Raw genomic sequence first — 26,247 nt, 5'->3', positions numbered from 1 at the left:
CTCCTTCAGCTCCCTCTATCCTTCAGCTCCCTCTCTCCTTCAGCTCCTTCAGCTCCCTCTCTCCTTCAGCTCCTTCAACTCCTTCAGCTCCCTCAGCTCCTTCGGCTCCCTCTCTCCTTCAGCTCCCTCTCTCCTTCAGCTCCTTCAACTCCTTCAGCTCCCTCAGCTCCTTCAGCTCCCTCTCTCCTTCAGCTCCCTCAGCTCCTTCGGCTCCCTCTCTCCTTCAGCTCCCTCTCTCCTTCAGCTCCTTCAGCTCCCTCTCTCTTTCAGCTCCTTCAGCTCCCTCTCTCCTTCAGCTCCTTCAGCTCCTTCAGCTCCCTCTCTCCTTCAGCTCCCTCTCTCCTTCAGCTCCTTCAGCTCCCTCTCTCCTTCAGCTCCTTCAGCTCCTTCAGCTCCTTCAGCTCCCTCTCTCCCTCAGCTCCTTCAGCTCCCTCTCTCCTTCAGCTCCCTCTCTCCTTCAGCTCCCTTCAGCTCCTTCAGCTCCTTCAGCTCCCTCTCTCCCTCAGCTCCTTCAGCTCCCTCTCTCCTTCAGCTCCCTCAGCTCCCTCTCTCCTTCAGCTCCTTCTTTCCTTCAGCTTCCTCTCTCCTTCAGCTCCTTCAGCTCCCTCTCTCTTTCAGCTCCTTCAGCTCCCTCTCTCCTTTAGCTCCTTCAGCTCCCTCTCTCCTTCAGCTCCTTCAGCTCCCTCTCTCCTTCAGCTCCTTCAGCTCCCTCTCTCCTTCAGCTCCTTCAGCTCCCTCAGCTCCTTCAGCTCCTTCAGCTCCCTCTCTCCTTCAGCTCCTTCAGCTCCCTCTCTCCTTCAGCTCCTTCAGCTCCCTCTCTCCTTCAGCTCCTTCAGCTCCCTCTCTCCTTCAGCTCCTTCAACTCCTTCAGCTCCCTCAGCTCCTTCGGCTCCCTCTCTCCTTCAGCTCCCTCTCTCCTTCAGCTCCCTCTCTCCTTCAGCTCCTTCAGCTCCCTCTCTCCTTCAGCTCCCGCTCTCCTTCAGCTCCTTCAGCTCCTTCAGCTCCTTCAGCTCCCTCTCTCCTTCAGCTCCTTCAGCTCCCTCTCTCCTTCAGCTCCTTCAGCTCCTTCAGCTCCTTCAGCTCCTTCAGCTCCCTCAGCTCCCTCAGAAGAGGAGAGGAGGAGGAAAGAAGAGGAGAGGGGGAGGAAAGAAAAGAGGCGAGTACATGGGGTCAGGAGTACATGGGGTCAAGAGTACATGGGGTCAGGAGTACATGGGGTCAAGAGTACATGGGGTCAGGAGTACATGGGGTCAGGAGTACATGGGGTCAGGAGTACATGGAGTCAGGAGTACATGGGGTCAGGAGTACATGGGGTCAGGAGTACATGGGGTAAGGAGTACATGGGGTCAGGAGTACATGGGGTCAGGAGTACATGGAGTCAGGAGTACATGGGGTCAAGAGTACATGGAGTCAGGAGTACATGGGGTCAGGAGTACATGGGGTAAGGAGTACATGGAGTCAGGAGTACATGGGGTCAGGAGTACATGGGGTCAAGAGTACATGGAGTCAGGAGTACATGGGGTCAGGAGTACATGGAGTCAGGAGTACATGGGGTCAGGAGTACATGGAGTCAGGAGTACATGGGGTCAGGAGTACATGGAGTCAGGAGTACATCGGGTCAGGAGTACATGGGGTAAGGAGTACATGGGGTAAGGAGTACATGGGGTCAGGAGTACATGGGGTAAGGAGTACATGGGGTCAGGAGTACATGGAGTCAGGAGTACATGGGGTCAGGAGTACATGGGGTCAGGAGTACATGGAGTCAGGAGTACATGGGGTCAGGAGTACATGGGGTCAGGAGTACATGGAGTCAGGAGTACATGGAGTCAGGAGTACATGGAGTCAGGAGTACATGGGGTCAGGAGTACATAAGGTAAGGAGTACATGGGGTAAGGAGTACATGGAGTCAGGAGTACATGGGGTAAGGGGTACATGGGGTCAGGAGTACATGGGGTCAGGAGTACATGGAGTCAGGAGTACATGGGGTCAGGAGTACATGGAGTCAGGAGTACATGGGGTCAGGAGTACATGGGGTCAAGAGTACATGGGGTCAAGAGTACATGGGGTAAGGAGTACATGGAGTCAGGAGTACATGGGGTCAGGAGTACATGGAGTCAGGAGTACATGGGGTCAGGAGTACATGGGGTAAGGAGTACATGGGGTCAGGAGTACATGGGGTCAGGAGTACATGGGGTCAGGAGTACATGGAGTCAGGAGTACATGGGGTAAGGAGTACATGGGGTCAGGAGTACATGGGGTCAGGAGTACATGGGGTAAGGAGTACATGGGGTCAGGAGTACATGGGGTCAGGAGTACATGGGGTCAGGAGTACATAAGGTAAGGAGTACATGGGGTAAGGAGTACATGGGGTCAGGAGTACATGGGGTCAGGAGTACATGGGGTCAGGAGTACATGGGGTCAGGAGTACATGGGGTAAGGAGTACATGGGGTCAGGAGTACATGGGGTAAGGAGTACATGGGGTCAGGAGTACATGGGGTCAGGAGTACATGGGGTAAGGAGTACATGGGGTCAGGAGTACATGGGGTAAGGAGTACATGGGGTAAGGAGTACATGGAGTCAGGAGTACATGGGGTAAGGAGTACATTTGGGTTGCATATAATTCTCAAGGTTCATTTATAGTAAGAATTGACATGATGCTAAAAGAGTTGAGCTTGTGAAGAGCTCGGACATGAGCAGGAGCGTCTGGTTCATACAGAAGATGTCAGGAAACAGGATTTACTTAAATGAGACAAACAAATACAATTCCCATGAACAATAAACATGTGGTTTAAAGTTGTACCTTCGGAGTGGTGAGAGAGGATGAGCAGGTTGACACAGGACGCTCCCGCTCCAGACCCAAAGATGGTGATCCTCTCTGGGTCTCCTCCGAAGTGCCCGATGTTCTCATTGAGCCAGCGTAGAGCCTGGATCTGGTCCAGAAGCCCGTAGTTCCCTTTGGCCGACTGGTCTCCTGTGCTGAGAAAACCTGTGAGAGGAACACACGACGAGAGCGTGAATGTAAAAGGTGTAAAGTAATGTATATATATATATATATATAACAGAACTTACAGTCTGCCAATATGAACAACCATCTCTCATTTTAAGGTTTGTTTGACTCAATCCACAGTATTATAATGTAAACGCATCGTATTACGCTGCCCATAGAAGCCATTAAGGACTATTATCCAGCCAACTTCAGCTCTGCCACATGGACATGGACTTCCTGACCAAAAGAAAAGTTTTCAACCCTCACACAAGACAGACATTGAGTTACCGGGGAATCTCACAGGCAAATGGCAACCTCGAGGTAACAAGGAAACGGCTAAGTCCCGGCCAATAAACAGCTACGCCCTGCCAGTGATCCGATACAGACTACAGATGTTAAGACAAAAAAGCTCCTGACCGTGGAGGGTTCCAGCCCAAATCCAGCACCCTGAGACTGTACACTAGCACCCTGAGATTGTACACTAGCACCCTGAAACTGTACACTAGCACCCTGAAACTGTACACTAGCACCCTGAAACTGTACACTAGCACCCTGAAACTGTACACTAGCACCCTGAGACTGGACACTAGCACCCTGAGACTGTACACTAGCACCCTGAAACTGTACACTAGCACCCTGAAACTGTACACTAGCACCCTGAAACTGTACACTAGCACCCTGAAACTGTACACTAGCACCCTGAGACTGTACACTAGCACCCTGAGACTGTACACTAGCACCCTGAAACTGTACACTAGCACCCTGAGACTGTACACTAGCACCCTGAGACTGTACACTAGCACCCTGAGACTGTACACTAGCACCCTGAGACTGTACACTAGCACCCTGAGACTTTCCAGCTCATAGCATCACACAAGCCTCATCTTAGCTCACTTCCACCAGAAGAGACAGCTTATCCGGGAAATATCAGTGTGGCACCAGCAAGAACAAGAACAGCAGCAGTGAAGTAAGTGCAGACTGTCTAAAGCAGGGGGGGCAATTATTTTCCTCCGGGGGCCATATTCCAATCCAGGCAAGTCCACGATCGTTGGTGTGAAAAAAAAAAAAAATCTAAAAAATCAAATATAAAATAAAATATCACTTTTCTGTCAAATATAGGCTATTTTAATCTATTATTTAATTCCTTTCACAACATTTTTATAAAGGTTGCAAGTGCAGACAGATGCCTAAGGGCAAAAAAGAAAAAAGAAAATTCTTCTTCTTATTATTTTTTAATGTTACTTGGCGGACCGGGACAAACGGGCCACATGTGGCCCGCGGGCCGTAGTTTGCAGACCCATGGTCTAAAGTATGTCATGGTCAGATAATTCTCACAGTGAATATTGGAATCATTCAGTGGAATTCAGTGGAATGAAACATTACAAGTTGTATAAGATTCAAGTGTGTACTTATGTGGAAACAAAGGCTGCAGACTGTAGAGAACACATGAGGTCTTAATATGAATACTTCTGCTAAACCGTTCAACTATATCCAACTATAAGCATTATTATAGACTTGTTCACAGGTTTAAAGTGGCAGCACAGACACAACATCTCACTCCATTTTAAACAACACAAAGGTATTTCATGTGTTGTCGCTTCATTCACTGCTGTTGTATCACACATGGACAGGATGCCCTCCCATGCCTCGGGCCCCACACCTGAGCACCCCCTCTGCCCGCCCCCTGTAGGCCCACACATGGACCATATGCAGACCTTAAGTTGCTATGGCAGCAACATGCACTGTAACTTCATCTCTGTGTGCGGGTCAGTCCTGGTCCACGGTGCTCTGTGTGCGGGTCAGTCCTGGTCCACGGTGCTCTGTGTGCGGGTCAGTCCTGGTCCACGGTGCTCTGTGTGCGGGTCAGTCCTGGTCCACGGTGCTCTGTGTGCGGGTCAGTCCTGGTCCACGGTGCTCTGTGTGCGGGTCAGTCCTGGTCCACGGTGCTCTGTGTGCGGGTCAGTCCTGGTCCACGGTGCTCTGTGTGCGGGTCAGTCCTGGTCCACGGTGCTCTGTGTGCGGGTCAGTCCTGGTCCACGGTGCTCTGTGTGCGGGTCAGTCCTGGTCCACGGTGCTCTGTGTGCGGGTCAGTCGGTTGCGGTGTCATGGGTTCGGTTACTGACTCTTTACTGAATGTCCTTCCCTCTCTCATCCCCCATTTCACTCTGTACTTTCCTGTCTAATAAAAAATAAAAATGTTTCAAAACATATTTGTATGAAAATGAAAAATGAATATATGTGCCATGTATTCTGTTTTACTCACACATGATTTTGTCCTTACGGTGCAGCAGGACACAAGGGGCAGGAGGCAGTCTTGTCTGCAGCGCCTCTTTAGGTCATGGGCACCCACAAGGCAGCCACACGGCAGCCACATGGCAGCCACATGCCACCCACATGGCAGCCACATGGCAGCCACATGCCACCCACATGGCAGCCACATGGCAGCCACATGGCAGCCACATGGCACCCACATGGCAGCCACATGGCAGCCACATGGCAGCCACATGGCACCCACATGGCAGCCACATGGCACCCACAAGGCAGCCACACGGCAGCCACATGGCAGCCACATGCCACCCACATGGCAGCCACATGGCAGCCACATGCCACCCACATGGCAGCCACATGCCACCCACATGGCAGCCACATGCCACCCACATGGCAGCCACATGGCAGCCACATGGCAGCCACATGGCAGCCACATGGCACCCACATGGCAGCCACATGGCAGCCACAAGGCACCCACATGGCAGCCACATGGCAGCCACATGGCACCCACATGGCAGCCACATGGCACCCACATGGCAGCCACATGGCACCCACATGGCAGCCACATGGCAGCCACATGGCACCCACATGGCAGCCACATGGCAGCCACATGGCACCCACATGGCAGCCACATGGCACCCACATGGCACCCACATGGCAGCCACATGGCAGCCACATGGCACCCACATGGCAGCCACATGGCAGCCACATGGCACCCACATGGCAGCCACATGGCACCCACATGGCAGCCACATGGCACCCACTTACACACCAACAGCACATCGTGGATGAAGCAGCCGTGGGCAGCACTCTGGACTTTTCCAAAGAAATGTGTACGACAGTCGTCAGCTCTTGGCCATGAGCCTCCTTCTCCTGATGGAGGTGCATTAGGGCTCACACTCCGGGCACAGCTCTTCATCCGGCTGAGCAGGGGCTGGTTTAGCTCTAACTACGGGCAACGGTGCAGTTGGCCACACTGTACTACCACCTAAGTCATTTCTCAGAACCAATGACAAACTCACAGTCAGGTGTTAGGGTGTGTCAGGTGTTAGGGTGTGTCAGGTGTTAGGGTGTTAGGGTGTTAGGGTGTGTCAGGTGTTGGGGCGTGTCAGGTGTTAGGGCGTGTCAGGGTGTGTCAGGTGTTAGGGTGTGTCAGGGTGTGTCAGGTGTTAGGGCGTGTCAGGGTGTGTCAGGTGTTAGGGTGTATCAGGGGTTAGGGCGTGTCAGGGTGTGTCAGGTGTTAGGGTGTGTCAGGTGTTAGGGCGTGTCAGGGTGTGTCAGGTGTTAGGGTGTGTCAGGTGTTAGGGCGTGTCAGGGTGTGTCAGGTGTTAGGGTGTGTCAAGTGTTAGGGCGTGTCAGGGTGTGTCAGGTGTTAGGGTGTGTCAAGTGTTAGGGCGTGTCAGGGTGTGTCAGGTGTTAGGGTGTGTCAGGTGTTAGGGCGTGTCAGTGCAGAGGGTCTTTGCGACTAAGCCTAAACACTTAACCCCTTGATGCCTAATGTTGCGAATTTGTGACGTTCTGTTTAAACTCAAAATACGGCATTTAAAATACATGCATTCACCTGCTGCCATTTCATTTTGTGCGGGTTTTTTTGGCCCTTGGAAACAATTTGACAGCATCTTAATGTTGGTGCCCCGCGCGTGGTGAAACCTGCCCTGTTGAAGAGAGCAGTCCTGCCGTCTGGAGCAGTGCGGTCCAGGGGGTTCCTATGGTGACGGACCAGCAAAGCAAATGTGCATTTTGTCTAAATAAAACTATGTAGTGGTGGGTGTGGCCAATCCAGCAACTGTATCCACATGAACTCGATGTGATTTGTTTTGTTTGATTGGGCGCCTCCGGCCCTATGAGAGCAGACACGTTTAGCTGTTTTTACTCACATCCCAAAACTCTTTAGATACACGTTCTGCAGCAATTGTTCTGTTGTTCTTTTGTTATACGCATTATTACTGCTTTATTTATTGCATTTAAATAATAGTTTTGGTTCTGCATCTCGCTGTTTCCTTGCGTTCCTGTAAAGACATGGCACTGCTGGGTTTAGGAGCTACACACATATTGACACCGAGACAACACTCTGCAAAGACCCGTAGTTACATCGAGACAACGCTCCGCAAAGGCCCGTAGTTACACCGAGACAACGCTCTGCAAAGACCTGTAGTTACACCGAGACAACGCTCCGCAAAGACCTGTAGTTACACCGAGACAACACTCTGCAAAGACCGAGACAACACTCTGGAAAGACCTGTAGTTACATCGAGACAACGCTCTGCAAAGACCTGTAGTTACACCGAGACAACGCTCTGCAAAGACCCGTAGTTACACCGAGACAACGCTCCGCAAAGGCCCGTAGTTACACCGAGACAACGCTCTGCAAAGACCTGTAGTTACACCGAGACAACGCTCCGCAAAGACCTGTAGTTACACCGAGACAACACTCTGCAAAGACCGAGACAACACTCTGGAAAGACCTGTAGTTACACCGAGACAACACTCTGCAAAGACCTGTAGTTACACAAAGACAACACTCCGCAAAGACCTGTAGTTACACCGAGACAACACTCTGCAAAGACCCGTAGTTACATCGAGACAACGCTCCGCAAAGGCCCGTAGTTACACCGAGACAACGCTCTGCAAAGACCTGTAGTTACACCGAGACAACGCTCCGCAAAGACCTGTAGTTACACCGAGACAACACTCTGCAAAGACCGAGACAACACTCTGGAAAGACCTGTAGTTACATCGAGACAACGCTCTGCAAAGACCTGTAGTTACACCGAGACAACGCTCTGCAAAGACCCGTAGTTACACCGAGACAACGCTCCGCAAAGGCCCGTAGTTACACCGAGACAACGCTCTGCAAAGACCTGTAGTTACACCGAGACAACGCTCCGCAAAGACCTGTAGTTACACCGAGACAACACTCTGCAAAGACCGAGACAACACTCTGGAAAGACCTGTAGTTACACCGAGACAACACTCTGCAAAGACCTGTAGTTACACAAAGACAACACTCCGCAAAGACCTGTAGTTACACCGAGACAACACTCTGCAAAGACCTGTAGTTACACCGAGCAAAACTCTGCAAAGACCTGTAGTTACACCGAGACAACACTCTGCAAAGACCTGTAGTTACACCGAGCAAAACTCTACACCCAACCAAAAACACACCAAGTTCTAAGGCCCTACACCCAACAATACTCATACTTGAACTTAAACTGCAAAATTAACCTCATTTACTACAAAACTAACTCTCCCTCGGGCCCCGGGACAGTCTCACAGAGTTCAGGGCGGGGCCCGGCCCGACTGGGACAACTCGAGGCTGTCACAAGGTTAAATAAAATCGTAAAAATAAAACCGTGTTCTCGCAGTGATTTATTAAAACATGAAACAATGTTGACTTCACACATTTGAGATCATACATCAAATACTATTATCAGAATAATATGATTATTAAGACATAACTCGCTCCAAAATACAGTCAACAATCATAACTTCTACTCTTTCTTATTAAATGAATGATCAAATCCTTTATAAAGCGTGTTATTGATATGTTTGGCGCACACATGGAGACACAAAAGTGCATGTTGACTCTGGAGGATAAGCTGTGTGGAATTAATGAGCTAAACAAAGGGTCTAATTAGCATAATCAGCTTGTTTCATACAGCCCTGATTACAGCCGGCTTTAGCTGTGTCTGTTGTTTGCTCCGTGATGAATGTGCACAGCCTGATCTATGCATTAGGCCTATAGATATATACACTATAGATATGTACACTATAGATATGTACACTATAGATATATATTTATTTATATATATATATATATATATATATATATATATATATATATATATATACAATAGATATGTACACTATAGATATGTACACTATAGATATGTACACTATAGATATATACACTATAGATATATACACTATATATATGTACACTATAGATATATACACTATAGATATGTACACTATATATATGTACACTATAGATATATACACTATAGATATGTACACTATAGATATATACACTATAGATATGTACACTATAGATATATACACTATAAATATATATGTACACTATAGATATGTACACTATAGATATGTACACTATAGATATATACACTATATATATGTACACTATAGATATGTACACTATAGATATGTACACTATAGATATATACACTATAGATATATACACTATAGATATATACACTATAGATATATATGTACACTATAGATATGTACACTATAGATATGTACACTATAGATATATACACTATATATATGTACACTATAGATATGTACACTATAGATATGTACACTATAGATATATACACTATAGATATATACACTATAGATATGTACACTATAGATATATATATATATATATATATATACAATAGATATATACACTATAGATATGTACACTATAGATATATACACTATAGATATGTACACCATATATACATATATATATATATATATATATATATATATATATATATATATATATATATATATATATATATATATATATATATATACTATAGATATATACACTATAGATATGTACACTATAGATATGTACACTATAGATATATACACTATAGATATGTACACTATAGATATGTACACTATAGATATATACACTATAGATATATACACTATAGATATGTACACTATAGATATATACACTATAGATATATACACTATAGATATGTACACTATAGATATGTACACTATAAATATATACACTATAGATATGTACACTATAGATATGTACACTATAGATATGTACACTATAGATATATATATATATATATATATATATATATATATATACAATAGATATGTACACTATAGATATGTACACTATATATATATATATATATATATATATATATATATATATATATATATATATATATATATATATATATATATATATACAATAGATATGTACACTATAGATATGTACACTATAGATATATACACTATAGATATATACACTATAGATATGTACACTATAGATATATATTTATTTATATATATATATATATATATATATATATATATATATATATATATATATATATATATACAATAGATATGTACACTATAGATATGTACACTATAGATATGTACACTATAGATATATACACTATAGATATATACACTATATATATGTACACTATAGATATGTACACTATAGATAATACACTATAGATATGTACACTATAGATATATACACTATAGATATGTACACTATATATATATATATATATATATATATATATATATATATATATATATATATATATATATATATATATATATATACTATAGATATATACATTATAGATATATACACTATAGATATGTACACTATAGATATATACACTATAGATATGTACACTATATATATATATATATATATATATATATAAATATATACACTATAGATATGTACACTATAGATATATACACTATAGATATATACACTATATATATATATATATATATTACACTATAGATATATACACTATATATATATATATATATATACTATAGATATATACATTATTGATATATACACTATATATATGTACACTATAGATATATACACTATAGATATGTACACTATAGATATGTACACTATAGATATGTACACTATAGATATGTACACTATAGATATGTACACTATAGATATATACACTATAGAAATGCCAGACTCTATTGTAGGTTTGGACAATTTTCATCTGCTGCGGGCGGACAGAACGAGAGAATGCTTGAAGAAAAGAGGTGGAGGTCTGGCGGTGTATGTGAACACGAGCTGGTCCAAACCCGAACACTGCACAGTGAAGGAGCAGCTATGTAACAGGGATATTGAACTATTGGCTATTGGCATGAGGCCATATCTGCCCCGGGAGTTCTCACATGTGATTTTGATCGCAGTCTATGTGGCCCCGTCTGCCAATGCTGAAGATGCTTGTGAAGCACTGCTCTCCTGCACTTGTAGGCTGCAAACACAGCATCCACAGGCTCTCTTCCTCATCTCTGGTGACTTTAACCACGCTTCTCCCTCTTCTGTTCTACCAACATACACCCAGTATGTTACCTGCCCCACCAGAGACAATAGAACATTGGACTTGTTTTTTGCCAACATCAAGGAGGCTTATTCTTCTTCCCCCCTCCCTCCCCTGGGCAGCTCGGACCACAACCTTGTACATCTTCTTGTTCATACACAGTTCATCTTCTTGTTCATCTTCTTGTTCATACACAGGCATAATCTGAGGCCTGTGTATGAACCCATCGTGCGCAGGCAGCCTGTGGTGTCCCGTGAGGTGAGGATGTGGTCTGCTGAGAGCGAGGAGGCTCTGAGGGACTGCTTCAGCACCACTGTCTGGACTGAGCTTTATGACCCACATGGGGAGGACATCAACACCATCACAGAGCATCAGGACATCAACACCATCACAGAGTGCATCACGGACTACATCAACTTCTGTTTTGAGAACATTGTTCCCTCCCGGACTGTGCGGTGTTTTCCAAACAACAAGCCGTGGATTAACCGTGAACTGAAGGCTCTGCTGAAGGAGAAGAAGAGAGCCTTCAGGTCAGGGAACAAGGAGGAGCTGAGGACTGTGCAGAAGGAGCTGAGGAGGAAGATCAGGCAGGCTGAGGCCGGCTACAAGAGGAGGATGGAGGAGCAGCTGCAGCAAAAGAACATTCAGGGAGTGTGGAGGAGCCTGAAAATCATCTCGGGCTTCAAAATCCCCCCTGCCCAGACAGAGGGGGATCTACAGTGGGTGAATGCTTTAAATGCTCACTTCTTGAGGTTTGATCGGTCACCCGCCCCTCCCCCTGCACAGCCGCATGCTCCCTCTTCCACAGCTGGACAATGCCCTGCATCTGTTCCTCTTCGCTTATCTGCCCCGGACCATCAGCTCCCCACTTCGCCTGGACTCACCCATCCCCCCAGCACACGGTCCCCCTGCCAACCACTGACTGTCACAGCAGCACAGGTGAGGAGTGAGCTGAAGAGGATTAAAGTGAGGAAGGCAGCAGGACCTGATGGTATCAGCCCCAGGCTCCTTAAGTCCTGCGCAGATGAACTGTGTGGAGTTATGGAGCATGTCTTCAACATGAGCCTGAAGCTGAGGGTGGTACCACAGGTCTGGAAGACCTCCTGTCTGGTACCTGTGCCTAAGACACCGCGCCCCAAAGACCTCAACAGCTTCAGGCCAGTGGCTCTCACGTCCCACCTGATGAAGACACTGGAGCGGCTGGTCCTGGACCACCTCCGCTCCACCGTGAGCTCAGCCATGGACCCGCTGCAGTTTGCATATCGGTCCTGCTGCACCGCTCTCTCTCTCACCTGGAAAAGCCTGGCAGCTCTGTGAGGATTCTGTTCTTCGATCTTTCCAGCGCCTTCAACACCATCAGCTCCTGAGGGACAAGCTGGAGACGGCTGGTGTGGAGTATGACCTGGCAGAGTGGATCCTGGACTACCTCACAGACCGACCCCAGTTTGTGAGAGCACGGAACTGTGTGTCTGACACTCGGACCTGCAGTGTGGGGGCGCCCCAGGGCACTGTCCTCGCGCCCTTTCTCTTCACCCTTTACACTGCAGACTTCAGACATGACACGGACAGCTGTGTCCTGCAGAAGTTCTCTGACGACCCATCATCGGACTCATCACGGACGACGATGACGCAGAGTACAGAGGACTGGAGCAGGACTTTGTGGACTGGTGTCAGCGGAACCACCTCCTCATCAACGCGGGGAAGACCAAGGAGATGGTGATGGATTTCCGCAGACGCCACCCCACTGCCCCCTCACCAGTGAACATCCAGGGACGGGACATTGAGAGAGTGACTCATACAAGTACCTGGGTGTTCATCTGAACCACAAACTGGACTGGACTCATAACACAGACGCACTGTACAGGAAGAGCCAGAGTCGGCTCTACCTCCTGAGGAGACTCAGGTCTTTTGGAGTGACAGGGCCACTCCTGAAGACCTTCTCTGACTCTGTGGTGGCATCGGCCCTCCTGTATGGTGTGGCCTGCTGGAGCAGCAGCATCACAGAGAGGGAGAGGAAGAAGCTGGACAGAGTCATCAAGAAGTCCAGCTCCGTCCTGGGCTGTGCTCTGGACTCGGTGCAGGAGGTGGGGGACAGGAGGGTCCTGGCTAGATTCACATCTATGCTGGACCATGAGTGTCACCCCCTGCAGGACACTCTGTCCCCTGCAGGACACTCTGTCCCCTGCAGGACACTCTGTCCGCTCTGGAGAGCAGCTTCAGTGAGAGACTGATCCACCCTCGATGTGTGAAGGAAAGGTTCCGTAGGTCTTTCCTTCCTGCTGCTGTCAGACTTTATAACAAAAACTGTTAGTACTGAACACTTGCAATACTGACCTAACCTAATACTGATGTGCAATTCTGTCATATGTGCAATTACTGTGAAATTCATGTGCAATCTATGTGCTGTCGTGACACATATTCATGTGCAATTACTGTCGTGATCACATGCAATGGTATTATGTATTATTTATTTATTTATTTGTCTATGGGAGTTTTTATTTATTTATAGGAGATCTTCTACTGAAAGTGTTTTTCAGACTTCCTATAAGTGATCTGTTCTTCTGTATCTACCTCTGTATCTACTGTTCGTTCTTAGAGCCTTTTACCGATTAATCCACGAATTATACACACTATTTACGCATCATATACACGAAAGTGAACGTTTGATTTCTCCGCAAACAATCCGGAGCCTCAAGCCGCTCGCTTTTCAGTATTTCGTGGATTAAAAAGCCCTCCTCACTTTCTTGCTCCAGCCTGAACTAGCCTAGCGTAGCCTAGCCGCTAGCGTCATGGCTGGATCTACCTTTACCTGTTTGAGCTGTCATATGTCGAGTCAGAACCCTGGCTCCTTCTCTGATGATAGGTGCGTGAAGTGCAGTGTAGTGGTAGTTTTGGAGGCCAGGGTTACGGAGTTAGAAGCGCGGATCCGCTGTTTAGAGGAGCTTAAGTCCAGTTATAGTTCGGTTTTAGCGCGAGGGCTACCGGACCGCGCTGCAGGGCGTAGCATTAGCATTAGCAGTAGCAGTAAGGCCGAGCTCAGCCCCTCAGCGTCTCCCGTGCAGCCGGGACTAGACCAGGAACAGAATAGGGACCATTTTGTGACAGTTCGGAGGGGACAAGGCGCTAAACGCCGAACCTCAGAGCGCCGTGAGCTTCACGTCTATAATAGGTTTTCTCCCCTCAGCGATCACACGCCCGCTGAACACACGAGAGAAACTCTTGTAATCGGGAGTTCTATTGTTAGAGACGTGAAGCTGCCAGCTGCTAGCGTTAGGTGTTACCCGGGGGCCAGAATGGGTGACATCGAAGGAAACCTTAGGATCTTAAAGCGGAGTAGGACCCGTTTCCGGCGAGTCGTGGTTCACGCAGGCGGTAACGACGCCCGGCGGAGACAATCAGAGGTGCTCAAAGTTCAAGTAGCCGCGGTGTGTGACCTAGCGAAGTCGATGTCGGACACTGTAATATTTTCTGGTCCCCTGCCCAATCGGATCAATGCTGAATTGTACAGCCGTCTCTCAGCATTCAACAACTGGTTATCCAGATGGTGCCCTCAAAACAACGTTGTCTTTATTGATAACTGGAGTGCGTTTTGGGGAAAGCCCGGGCTCATACGCAGGGATGGCATCCATCCGACTTCGGAGGGTACATCCCTATTAGTTCGGAATTTGACCGATAGTCTTAGTCGTGTTAAGTGACCATCTAGGGATGAGCCCCAGGTGCAGAGCAGCAGTTCAAGACGCTCCTCTGTCGCTGAACTCTCGCCCGTTCTGTTACCTGTGAAGTGTTCAGATTCAAGACAGATAGAGACTGTGTGTGTCCCTCGTGTCCCTCGTGTCCCTCGTGTCCCTCGTGTCCCTCGTGTCCCTCGTGTCCCTCGTGTCCCTCGTACAAATAATGCCAAACAGTCACTTCTCAGAAAAAATATTTCAGGCGTCAGACCAAATAACTTAAGGAAAATAACAATCACAAATGACACAAATACACAAATGAATAAACACGTAAAATGTGGACTGCTAAACATTAGAGCAATTTCCTCCAAATCGCTCTTAGTTAATGAATTAATTAGTGACTATAACATAGATCTTCTAGCTCTAACTGAAACGTGGCTTCAACAAGACGACTACGTCAGACTAAATGAGTCCACCCCACCCAGCCATGTTAACTTTCAGACTGCCAGGAGCACAGGCCGAGGTGGTGGTGTGGCAGTGATCTCACACTCAAGCCTTCTCATGAGCCCTAAAACTAAAAATGCATTTCACTCATTTGAAAGCCTTATGCTGTCAATCACATGTCCAAATATGAAAAACCAAAAAGGAGTTTTGTTCATAGTTATCTACCGACCTCCTGGTCCCTATTCAGAGTTTTTAACAGAGTTTTCTGACTTTATATCAAACTTAGTGTTAGCCTGGGATACAATAGTTATAGCTGGAGACTTTAATATCCACGTGAACATGAGTGATGACTCTCTCAGTAATGCCTTCAGCGCCTTGTTAGACAGCATTGGTTTCACTCAGAATGTAAATAAACCGACTCACATTCATAAGAACACTCTGGATCTTGTCCTAACGTATGGAACAGAGATTAGTGACCTCAGTGTCCTCCCTCAAAACCCTATATTGTCAGATCGTTTCCTAATTACCTTTCAGTTTATTTTTAAAGATCATCCAGTCCCACAAAATAAAGTTATAATGAAAAGGACAATATCTGAAAAATCTATCTCAAAATTCAAAGAAATAATAGAGCCAATACTCAGTGACATGTCATGTGATCCTGTCATGTGATCATGTCATGTGATCATATCATGTGATCATGTCATGTGATCATGTCATGTGATCATGTCATGTGATCATGTCATGTGATCCTGCTGAGAACAGTTTTAGTCCCAGTTTAAGTGATCAATGTGTCGACTTGACCATGAATTCTCTGAAGTCTGCTCTTGACGTTGTAGCGCCGTTAAAACAGAAGGTCATTAGGCCAAAGCGCGCCTCCCCATGGTACAACCAAGAACTGCGTTCACATAAACAAAGAGTTAGAAAGTTAGAGGGATTATTTCGTCGCTCTCTCACAGAAGAATCCCTAAAAGCATGGAAAAGTTGCCTGCTGTCCTATAAGCAGGCTCTGCGTAAGGCCCAAACCAGATATTATTCAAATCTAATAGAAGTCAACAAAAGTAACACTAAATTCCTTTTCAGCGCTGTAGCTAGGCTAACAAACTGTCACAGTGCAGTAGAGCCCTCACTCCCAGCTACACTCAGCTCTGATGATTTCCTCCTATTTTTTAACAATAAAATAAAAACAATCAGAGATAAATTAGATGAAATTACCCCCGCTATTCGCCCTGAACTAGCCCAAGCTGTAAATCTAACGTCCCATATAAATCCACCTGTAAACCTAGAAAGGTTCACAGCTGTTGATCAAGCAGAGAGAACTTCAGCCATTATGTCCTCTAAAAGCTCAACTTGTGTCCTAGACCCCATTCCAAGCAGACTCCTCAAAGACATTCTTCCCCTAATTATAGACCCTATTCTTAATATAATAAATACTTCACTCGAAAGTGGCTATGTTCCACAGTCCTTCAAACATGCAGTCATTAAACCTCTTCTGAAAAAGCCTAATCTAGATCCCGACCTATTGGTAAACTACAGACCTATTTCAAATCTTCCCTTCGTCTCTAAAATCCTTGAAAAAGTTGTAGTAAAACAGCTTTGTCGCCACCTGCAGGACAATAACTTATTTGAAGTTTTCCAGTCAGGGTTCAGAGCCCACCACAGCACTGAAACTGCACTAGTTAAAGTCACAAATGATTTGTTATTAGCCGCTGACGATGGACTGGTCTCAATCCTGGTTCTGTTGGACCTCAGCGCAGCGTTTGACACCATCGACCACAACATTCTACTGCAGAGGTTTGAATGTGATGTAGGTGTTGGAGGAACAGCCCTCAGCTGGTTTAAATCCTATCTATCTGATAGGTTCCAATTTGTTAATGTAAACCAGAGCTCCTCACCAAGCTCTAAAGTAATTTACGGTGTGCCACAGGGTTCGGTACTCGGTCCAATTCTGTTTACTCTTTATATGCTGCCATTAGGCAACATTATCAGGTCACATGGCATTAACTTCCACTGCTCTGCAGATGACACTCAGCTGTATTTATCAATGAAACCTGATCAGAGCGATCAAGTACAGACTTAGTACTTGTGTGAAGGAGATAAAAACCTGGATGACACTAAACTACCTGCTTCTTAACCCTGAAAAAACCGAGGTCATTGTGCTTGGCCCTAAGCATCTACGAGACTCTCTATCTGAGCAGATAGTCACACTGGACAATGTCAGTGAAGCCTCCAGTTCTACTGTAAGAAATCTTGGAGTCTTATTTGACCAGGAGCTCTCATTTAAAGCTCATATAAATCAAGCTTGTAAAACAGCCTATTTCCATTTGCGCAACATCGCCAAAATCAGAAGAATCCTGCCTTAAAGTGATGCTGAAAAACTTATCCATGCATTTGTAACGACTAGATTAGACTACTGTAACTCCCTGCTTGCAGCGTGTCCTTAAAGCTCCATAAAAAGCTTTCAACTGGTTCAAAATGCAGCAGCAAGATTACTAACAGGAACAAAAAGAAGAGAGCACATTACGCCGGTGTTGGAGTCTCTTCACTGGCTCCCGTCGAGTCTAGAATCAAATTCAAAATTCTACTCTTGACCTACAAAGCCATAAATGACATGGCCCCATCCTACCTCAAAGATGCTATAGAACCATATCATCCAAACAGAGCTCTTCGCTCTCAGAATGCTGGCCTTCTGGTGGTGCCAAGAGTCTCTAAAAGTACTGTAGGAGGTAGAGCGTTTAGCTACCAAGCTCCTGTGTTATGGAATCAGCTCCCGACCCATGTTAAATATGCTGACACAGTCTCTTCATTTAAGTCCAGGCTTAAAACGTTCCTCTTCGAAATCGCTTATGGTCAGACTAGTTAGGATCAGAAACATAAACCCACAGCTTTAGCTACGCTGCCCTAGGAGTAACTATGCTGGGGGAAGTATGACAGCTTGAGCACTATCCTCTTCTTCTTCTGACTACTTATGCTATCAAACAATATTTATTTTTTGATTCCACTTGCAAACTGTTCACCGCCTTCTTTTTCTTTCTCTCACTCCTGAGGACCTGTGGACCCAGATGCCCCTCCCCTGGTGAAATGGTCCCTGCCCTGTGTGGACGGTCCCTCTTCTGCCTGAAGAGTGGGTCCAGCTCCAGTCTCCTCGTGTCCGTCTGTGAGAGTCGGATCTCTCCTTCACTGGAACTCTTCCAGGTTTCTACGCTTTTTTCCCAAAGAGGTTTTTTTTGTAGTTTTTCCTGGCCGAGAAGGAGAGTCTAAGGACAGAGGACCCTGGGACATCGTCCCTCGCCACCACAGACATTGTTGATTAATTTCTCCCTGTGGCCCTCAGAGGCAACTGTTGTTGTGATTTTGGGCCTTACAAAAATAAATTGATTTGATTTGATTTGATCTACCTGCGTTGCACCAATGAAATTTCCCCATGTGGGACAATAAAGGAATATCTTATCTTATCTTATCTTATAGATATATACACTATATATATGTACACTATAGATATATACACCATAGATATATACACTATAGATATGTACACTATAGATATATATATATATACTATAGAGATATACATGTTCAAAATGTTTACGTTTAATTCTGTGCAAAAAATGTGGACTATTGTTGATAAGACTGTTCACAGCCGGTGCTGCCAGCAGAGGGCGTCAGTGAGTCCACATGTGTAGGACATTATATGGGACTAAATTAAGCGGCGCTGAGGACACTCTTCTGAATGATTGACAGTGTTGGTTGTTTTCAGGTTCTAGATTATGACAATGTCATGATGATGTCATGATGATTTCATGATGATGTCATGATGATGTCATACTCCAGACGGAGCCAGAACGTTGACAACATTGTACTTTAACATGAAATATCTAAAAGGCAAATTCACAAATGTTTAATCAGGTGATTTTCCGTAGTGACTAGAACAGACAACAAATGTCTTTTGTGAATTAAACACAATTGGAGAGGGCGCTAGAGAGCCAGCTGCACATCATTATGTTCAGAGAGTAAATCTTCACAAACGCTCTATTAACATTTTCCATTAGAAGATGTTTTTTTTTTTTTTTTTTATCTGATTTTGTTTCAAATTCACTGATAACTCCTGAAGCGTACGAGCTTCAAACTGTCATGGGTTTTGTGACTTGAGGCCAAATCTGAAGTGTTTTCACTGAAAAGTGAAGGAGGAGATGCCAAATGTACGACGAGGTGCACTTTAGTCAGCGCCGTGTTTCATCCAAGATGGAGCACTTCCTGTGTGATTTAGGGCGGGGTCATATTATTATTTTGACATGTCCTCACATGCTCTGTTTTTGGAGTGAGCGTCAGGCTCCCATTGGCCCCATGTCAAGATGTTTGAGGTGGCGCTACTGAGCCGTCTTTCAATCTTTTTTCACGGAACCTTCACTCACGGAGTTCTAATTCTTGATACCACTCACGGGCATATTCGCCCTTTACTATTTGATTAATAAAAGTGAGGAAACGGAGCGGAGATGAGTGAGATGAGTGAACTCTAACTTCAGATGTAGAACTTGGATGATAAGAAGCAAAAACTCAAACCCCTTTTCATTCTTTCTAAGAAAAACTCAGTGAAGATTTAAAGTGAGCAACAGAAGACAGAAAACACACTGCCAAATCAGGCCACGACATCACACTCTCGGAGCATGCGCGAGTGCTAGCGTGCGCGAGTGCTAGCGTGCGCGAGTGCTAGCGTGCGCGAGTGCTAGCGTGCGCGAGTGCTAGCATATCAGCACGTAAATGTACGTGCTGATATGGCACTTAACCCATTTATCAGGAGAGAATGGCCTGGACAAGCCTAAACGATGCCTCTCTTTAGAAGGACTTGTGGACATGGGGACAGTTGGGTAAACGATGTCTCTCTGTGGACAGGGGGACAGTTGGGTAAACGATGTCTCTCTGTGGACAGGGGGACAGTTGGGTAAACGATGTCTCTCTGTGGACAGGGGGACAGTTGGGTAAACGATGTCTCTCTGTGGACAGGGGGACAGTTGGGTAAACGATGTCTCTCTGTGGACAGGGGGACAGTTGGGTAAACGATGTCTCTCTGTGGACAGGGGGACAGTTGGGTAAACGATGTCTCTCTGTGGACATGGGGACAGTTGGGTAAACGATGTCTCTCTGTGGACAGGGGGACAGTTGGGTAAACGATGTCTCTCTGTGGACAGGGGGACAGTTGGGTAAACGATGTCTCTCTGTGGACAGGGGGACAGTTGGGTAAACGATGTCTCTCTGTGGACAGGGGGACAGTTGGGTAAACGATGTCTCTCTGTGGACAGGGGGACAGTTGGGTAAACAATGTCTCTCTGTGGACAGGGGGACAGTTTGGTAAACGATGTCTCTCTGTGGACTGGGGGACAGTTGGGTAAACAATGTCTCTCTGTGGACAGGGGGACATTTGGGTAAACGATGTTTCTCTGTGGACAGGGGGACAGTTGGGTAAACGATGTCTCTGTGGACAGGGGGACAGTTGGGTAAACGATGTCTCTCTGTGGACAGGGGGACAGTTGGGTAAACAATGTTTCTCTGTGGACAGGGGGACAGTTGGGTAAACGATGTTTCTCTGTGGACAGGGGGACAGTTGGGTAAACGATGTCTCTCTGTGGACAGGGGGACAGTTGGGTAAACAATGTTTCTCTGTGGACAGGGGGACAGTTGGGTAAACGATGTCTCTCTGTGGACAGGGGGACAGTTGGGTAAACAATGTTTCTCTGTGGACAGGGGGACAGTTGGGTAAACGATGTCTCTCTGTGGACAGGGGGACAGTTGGGTAAAGCGTCCAGCCGCATCATCTGTTCTCTGGGTTGCTGCAGGTCGTGTCCTTGCAGAGTGGTTGATATTCTCGCCTCGTTGCAAGAAGGGTTACACCTGGTTACCATGGCAACACAGGACAAACACACTTGTATCTATGGAGCATGTGTAGAAGTGTAGAAGTGTCATGGGAGGAGAAGGACACCAGCAGAGGCCAATATCAGGTGTGTGTGTGTGTGTGTGTGTGTGTGTGTGCTAGTGTGTGTGTGTGTGTGTGTGTGTGTGTGTGTGCTAGTGTGTGTGTGTGTGTCTGTGTGTGTGCTAGTGTGTGTGTGTGCTCGTGTGTGTGTGTGCTAGTGTGTGTGTGTGCTAGTGTGTGTGTGTGTGTGTGTGTCTGTGTGTGTGTGTGTGTGTGCTAGTGTGTGTGTGTGTGTGTGCTAGTGTGTGTGTGTGTCTGTGTGTCTGTGTGTGCTAGTGTGTGTGTGTGTGTGTGTGCTAGTGTGTGTGTGTGCTAGTGTGTGTGTGTGTGCTAGTGTGTGTGTGTGTGTGTGTGCTAGTGTGTGTGTGTGCTAGTGCGTGTGTGTGTGCTAGTGTGTGTGTGTGTCTGTGTGTGTGTGTGTGTGTGTGTGTCTGTGTGTCTGTGTGTGCTAGTGTGTGTGTGTGTGTGCTAGTGTGTGTGTGTGTGCTAGTGTGTGTGTGTGTGTGTGCTAGTGTGTGTGTGTGTGTGCTAGTGTGTGTGTGTGTGTGTGTGTGTGCTAGTGTGTGTGTGCTAGTGTGTGTGTGTGTGTGTGTGTGCTAGTGTGTGTGTGTGCTAGTGTGTGTGTGTGCTAGTGTGTGTGTGTGTGTATGTGTGTGTGTGTGTGCTCGTGTGTGTGTGTGTGTGTGTGTGTGTGCTAGTGTGTGTGTGTGTGTGTGTGTGCTAGTGTGTGTGTGTTTGTGTGTGTTTGTGCGTGTGTGTTTGTGTGTGTGTGTGTTTGTGTGTGTGCTTGTGTTTGCTAGTGGGTGTGTGTGTGTTTGTGTGAGTGTTTGTGTGTGTGTGTGTTTGTGTGTGTGAGTGTGTTTGTGTGCGTGTTTGTGTATGTGTGTGTGTGTTTGTGTGTGTGTGCTTGTTTGTGTGTGTGTGTGTGTGTGTGTGTGCTTGTGTGTTTGTTTGTGTGTTTGTGTGTGAGTGTGTGTGTGTGTGTGTGTTTGTGTGTGCTTGTGAGTGTTTGTGTGTGTGTGTGTTTGTGTGTTTGTGTGTGTGTGTTTGTGTGAGTGTGTGTGTGTGTGTGCTTGTGTGTGTTTGTTTGTGTGTTTGTGTGTGTTTGTGTGTGAGTGTTTGTGTGTGTGTGTGTTTTTGTGTGTGTGAGTGTGTTTGTGTGTGTGTTTGTGTGTGTATTTGTGTGTTTGTGTGTGTGTGCTTGTGTGTGTTTGTTTGTGTGTGTGTGTGTGTGTGTGTGCTTGTGTGTTTGTTTGTGTGTGTGTGTGTGTGTGTGCGCGTGTGTGTTCGTGTGTGTGTCCGTGTTTGTGTGCGTGTGTGTGTGTTTGTGTGTGTGTGTGTGACTTCCTCTGCTCCACCATCATCAGGACCAGAATCTCCCGCCACAACATCAGTTTCTTTCACTCTGCACATGAACACTTAACTCCTCCCACTTTAACATCTTTAACTCCTCCCACTTTAACACCTTTAACTCCACTGCTCATGTTCGGACTCTTCAGACTGTAAATTGTGTCTCTTTTATTTGTAAATTCAAAATGCCCTTTTTAAGTTCCTCTTCCTCTTCCTCTCCCTCTTCCTCTTCATCTCCCTCTTCCTCTTCATCTCCCTCTTCCTCTTCATCAGTGTTTCATGACGCATCTTGAGCCAAAGACACTTCCTGTTCACTGACAAGAACAATAAAGTCTTTTCAGATTAAAGGATATTTAGAAGTTTTTTAAATGTCTATTTCCATGGAATCGTTCACGAGCTGTTTCCCCTCCAGAAAGTGACACGATGCAGCTTTAAATGATTCATTTAAAAAGCAGTTGATTTAATACAATGTGTCAGCGTTTAGTCTGTAAATGATGCGAGACAATTGCTTTTCTTCCTTTGAGCAGCAGAAGCAAAGCAGCAGCGGCGAGATCACACAGTATCACTGAGATCACACAGTATCACTGAGATCACATAGTATCACTGAGATCACATAGTATCACTGAGATCACATAGTATCACTGAGATCACACAGTATCACTGAGATCACGCAGTATCATTGAGATCACACAGTATCACTGAGATCACACAGTATCACTGAGATCCTGCAGTATCACTGAGATCACGCAGTATCGCTGACATCACGCAGTATCACTGAGATCACACAGTATCACTGAGATCACACAGTATCACTGAGATCACATAGTATCACTGAGATCACACAGTATCACTGAGATCACGCAGTATCATTGAGATCAGACAGTATCATTGAGATCACACAGTATCACTGAGATCACACAGTATCACTGAGATCACGCAGTATCATTGAGATCACACAGTATCACTGAGATCACACAGTATCACTGAGATCACATAGTATCACTGAGATCACATAGTATCATTGAGATCACATAGTATCACTGAGATCACACAGTATCATTGAGATCACACAGTATCATTGAGATCACACAGTATCATTGAGATCACACAGTATCACTGAGATCCTGCAGTATCACTGAGATCACACAGTATCACTGAGATCCTGCAGTATCACTGAGATCACGCAGTATCACTGAGATCACATAGTATCACTGAAATCACATAGTATCATTGAGATCACACAGTATCACTGAGATCACACAGTATCACTGAGATCACACAGTATCACTGAGATCCTGCAGTATCACTGAGATCAAGCAGTATCACTGAGATCACGCAGTATCACTGAGATCCTGCAGTATCACTGAGATCACGCAGTATCAGATCAAGCAGTATCACTGAGATCACGCAGTATCACTGAGATCCTGCAGTATCACTGAGATCACGCAGTATCAGATCAAGCAGTATCACTGAGATCACACAGTATCACTGAGATCCTGCAGTATCACTGAGATCATGCAGTATCAGTGAGATCACGCAGTATCACTGAGATCACACAGTATCAGATCAGGCAGTATCACTGAGATCACACAGTATCACTGAGATCACGCAGTATCGCTGAGATCCTGCAGTATCACTGAGATCATGCAGTATCACTGAGATCACACAGTATCGCTGACATCACACAGTATCACTGAGATCATGCAGTATCACTGAGATCACGCAGTATCACTGAGATCATGCAGTATCACTGAGATCACGCAGTATCACTGAGATCCTGCAGTATCTCTGAGATCACGCAGTATCACTGAGATCCTGCAGTATCTCTGAGATCACGCAGTATCACTGAGATCCTGCAGTATCTCTGAGATCCTGCAGTATCTCTGAGATCACGCAGTATCACTGAGATCCTGCAGTATCACTGAGATCCTGCAGTATCACTGAGATCACCCAGTATCACTGAGATCCTGCAGTATCTCTGAGATCACGCAGTATCACTGAGATCCTGCAGTATCTCTGAGATCCTGCAGTATCACTGAGATCACATAGTATCACTGAAATCACATAGTATCACTGAGATCACATAGTATCACTGAAATCACATAGTATCATTGAGATCACACAGTATCATTGAGATCACACAGTATCACTGAGATCACGCAGTATCACTGAGATCCTGCAGTATCACTGAGATCCTGCAGTATCACTGAGATCACGCAGTATCACTGAGATCCTGCAGTATCACTGAGATCACGCAGTATCACTGAGATCCTGCAGTATTACTGAGATCACGCATTATCAGATCAAGCAGTATCACTGAGATCACACAGTATCACTGAGATCCTGCAGTATCACTGAGATCACGCAGTATCAGATCAAGCAGTATCACTGAGATCCTGCAGTATCACTGAGATCCTGCAGTATCATTGAGATCACGCAGTATCGCTGACATCAGGCAGTATCACTGAGATCACGCAGTATCGCTGAGATCACGCAGTATCACTGAGATCACACAGTATCAGATCAGGCAGTATCACTGAGATCACACAGTATCACTGAGATCACACAGGATCACTGAGATCACGCAGTATCACTGAGATCACACAGTATCACTGAGATCACACAGTATCACTGAGATCACGCGGTATCACTGAGATCACGCAGTATCACTGAGATCACGCAGTATCACTGAGATCATGCAGTATCACTGAGATCACACAGTATCACTGAGATCCTGCAGTATCACTGAGATCACACAGTATCGCTGACATCACACAGTATCACTGAGATCATGCAGTATCACTGAGATCCTGCAGTATCTCTGAGATCACGCAGTATCACTGAGATCCTGCAGTATCTCTGAGATCATTCAGTATCACTGAGATCCTGCAGTATCTCTGAGATCACGCAGTATCACTGAGATCCTGCAGTATCACTGAGATCCTGCAGTATCACTGAGATCACCCAGTATCACTGAGATCCTGCAGTATCTCTGAGATCCTGCAGTATCACTGAGATCACACAGTATCACTGAGATCACGCAGTATCACTAAGGTCACACAGTATCACTGAGATCACGCAGTATCACTGAGATCCTGCAGTATCGCTGAGATCACACAGTATCACTGAGATCACGCAGTATCACTGAGATCACACAGTATCACTGAGATCACGCAGTATCACTAAGGTCACACAGTATCACTGAGATCACGCAGTATCACTGAGATCACACAGTATCACTGAGATCACGCAGTATCACTAAGGTCACACAGTATCACTGAGATCCTGCAGTATCGCTGAGATCACACAGTAGTATATGCTAATGTGTGGGCGTGTTTCACCTTATTTACCATGAGATATGTAAATGAGTTGAGTGCAGAAGCAGACTCAGTGCAGCATGTGGCTCTGCTGTGACTCCAGTGGCAGAACAGGCTCATATATAACACGTTACCATGGACACAACTGCCTCAGAGTTA

General features: G+C 45.7%; 1 protein-coding gene across 2 annotated transcripts in view; it reads right to left on the bottom strand.

Annotated features, from left to right (window-relative positions):
• The window catches only part of nlgn2a (neuroligin 2a), a 256,908-nt gene that overhangs the window by 17,555 nt on the left and 213,106 nt on the right, over positions 1 to 26,247 (bottom strand). For both annotated transcript variants that reach the window (XM_072459098.1, XM_072459099.1), the window contains one exon: positions 2,802 to 2,987. In XM_072459098.1, the coding sequence (XP_072315199.1) occupies positions 2,802 to 2,987 (186 nt within the window). The remainder of the gene's footprint in view (positions 1 to 2,801; positions 2,988 to 26,247) is intronic.

This window comes from Eucyclogobius newberryi, unplaced genomic scaffold, assembly GCF_026437365.1.
Source record: "Eucyclogobius newberryi isolate DKJ021-1_F unplaced genomic scaffold, fEucNew1.0.hap1 SCAF_22, whole genome shotgun sequence".
Lineage (NCBI taxonomy): Eukaryota > Metazoa > Chordata > Actinopteri > Gobiiformes > Gobiidae > Eucyclogobius > Eucyclogobius newberryi.
Note: the sequence above shows the minus strand (reverse complement) of the source record. Positions and strands in the feature narration are given on the sequence as shown.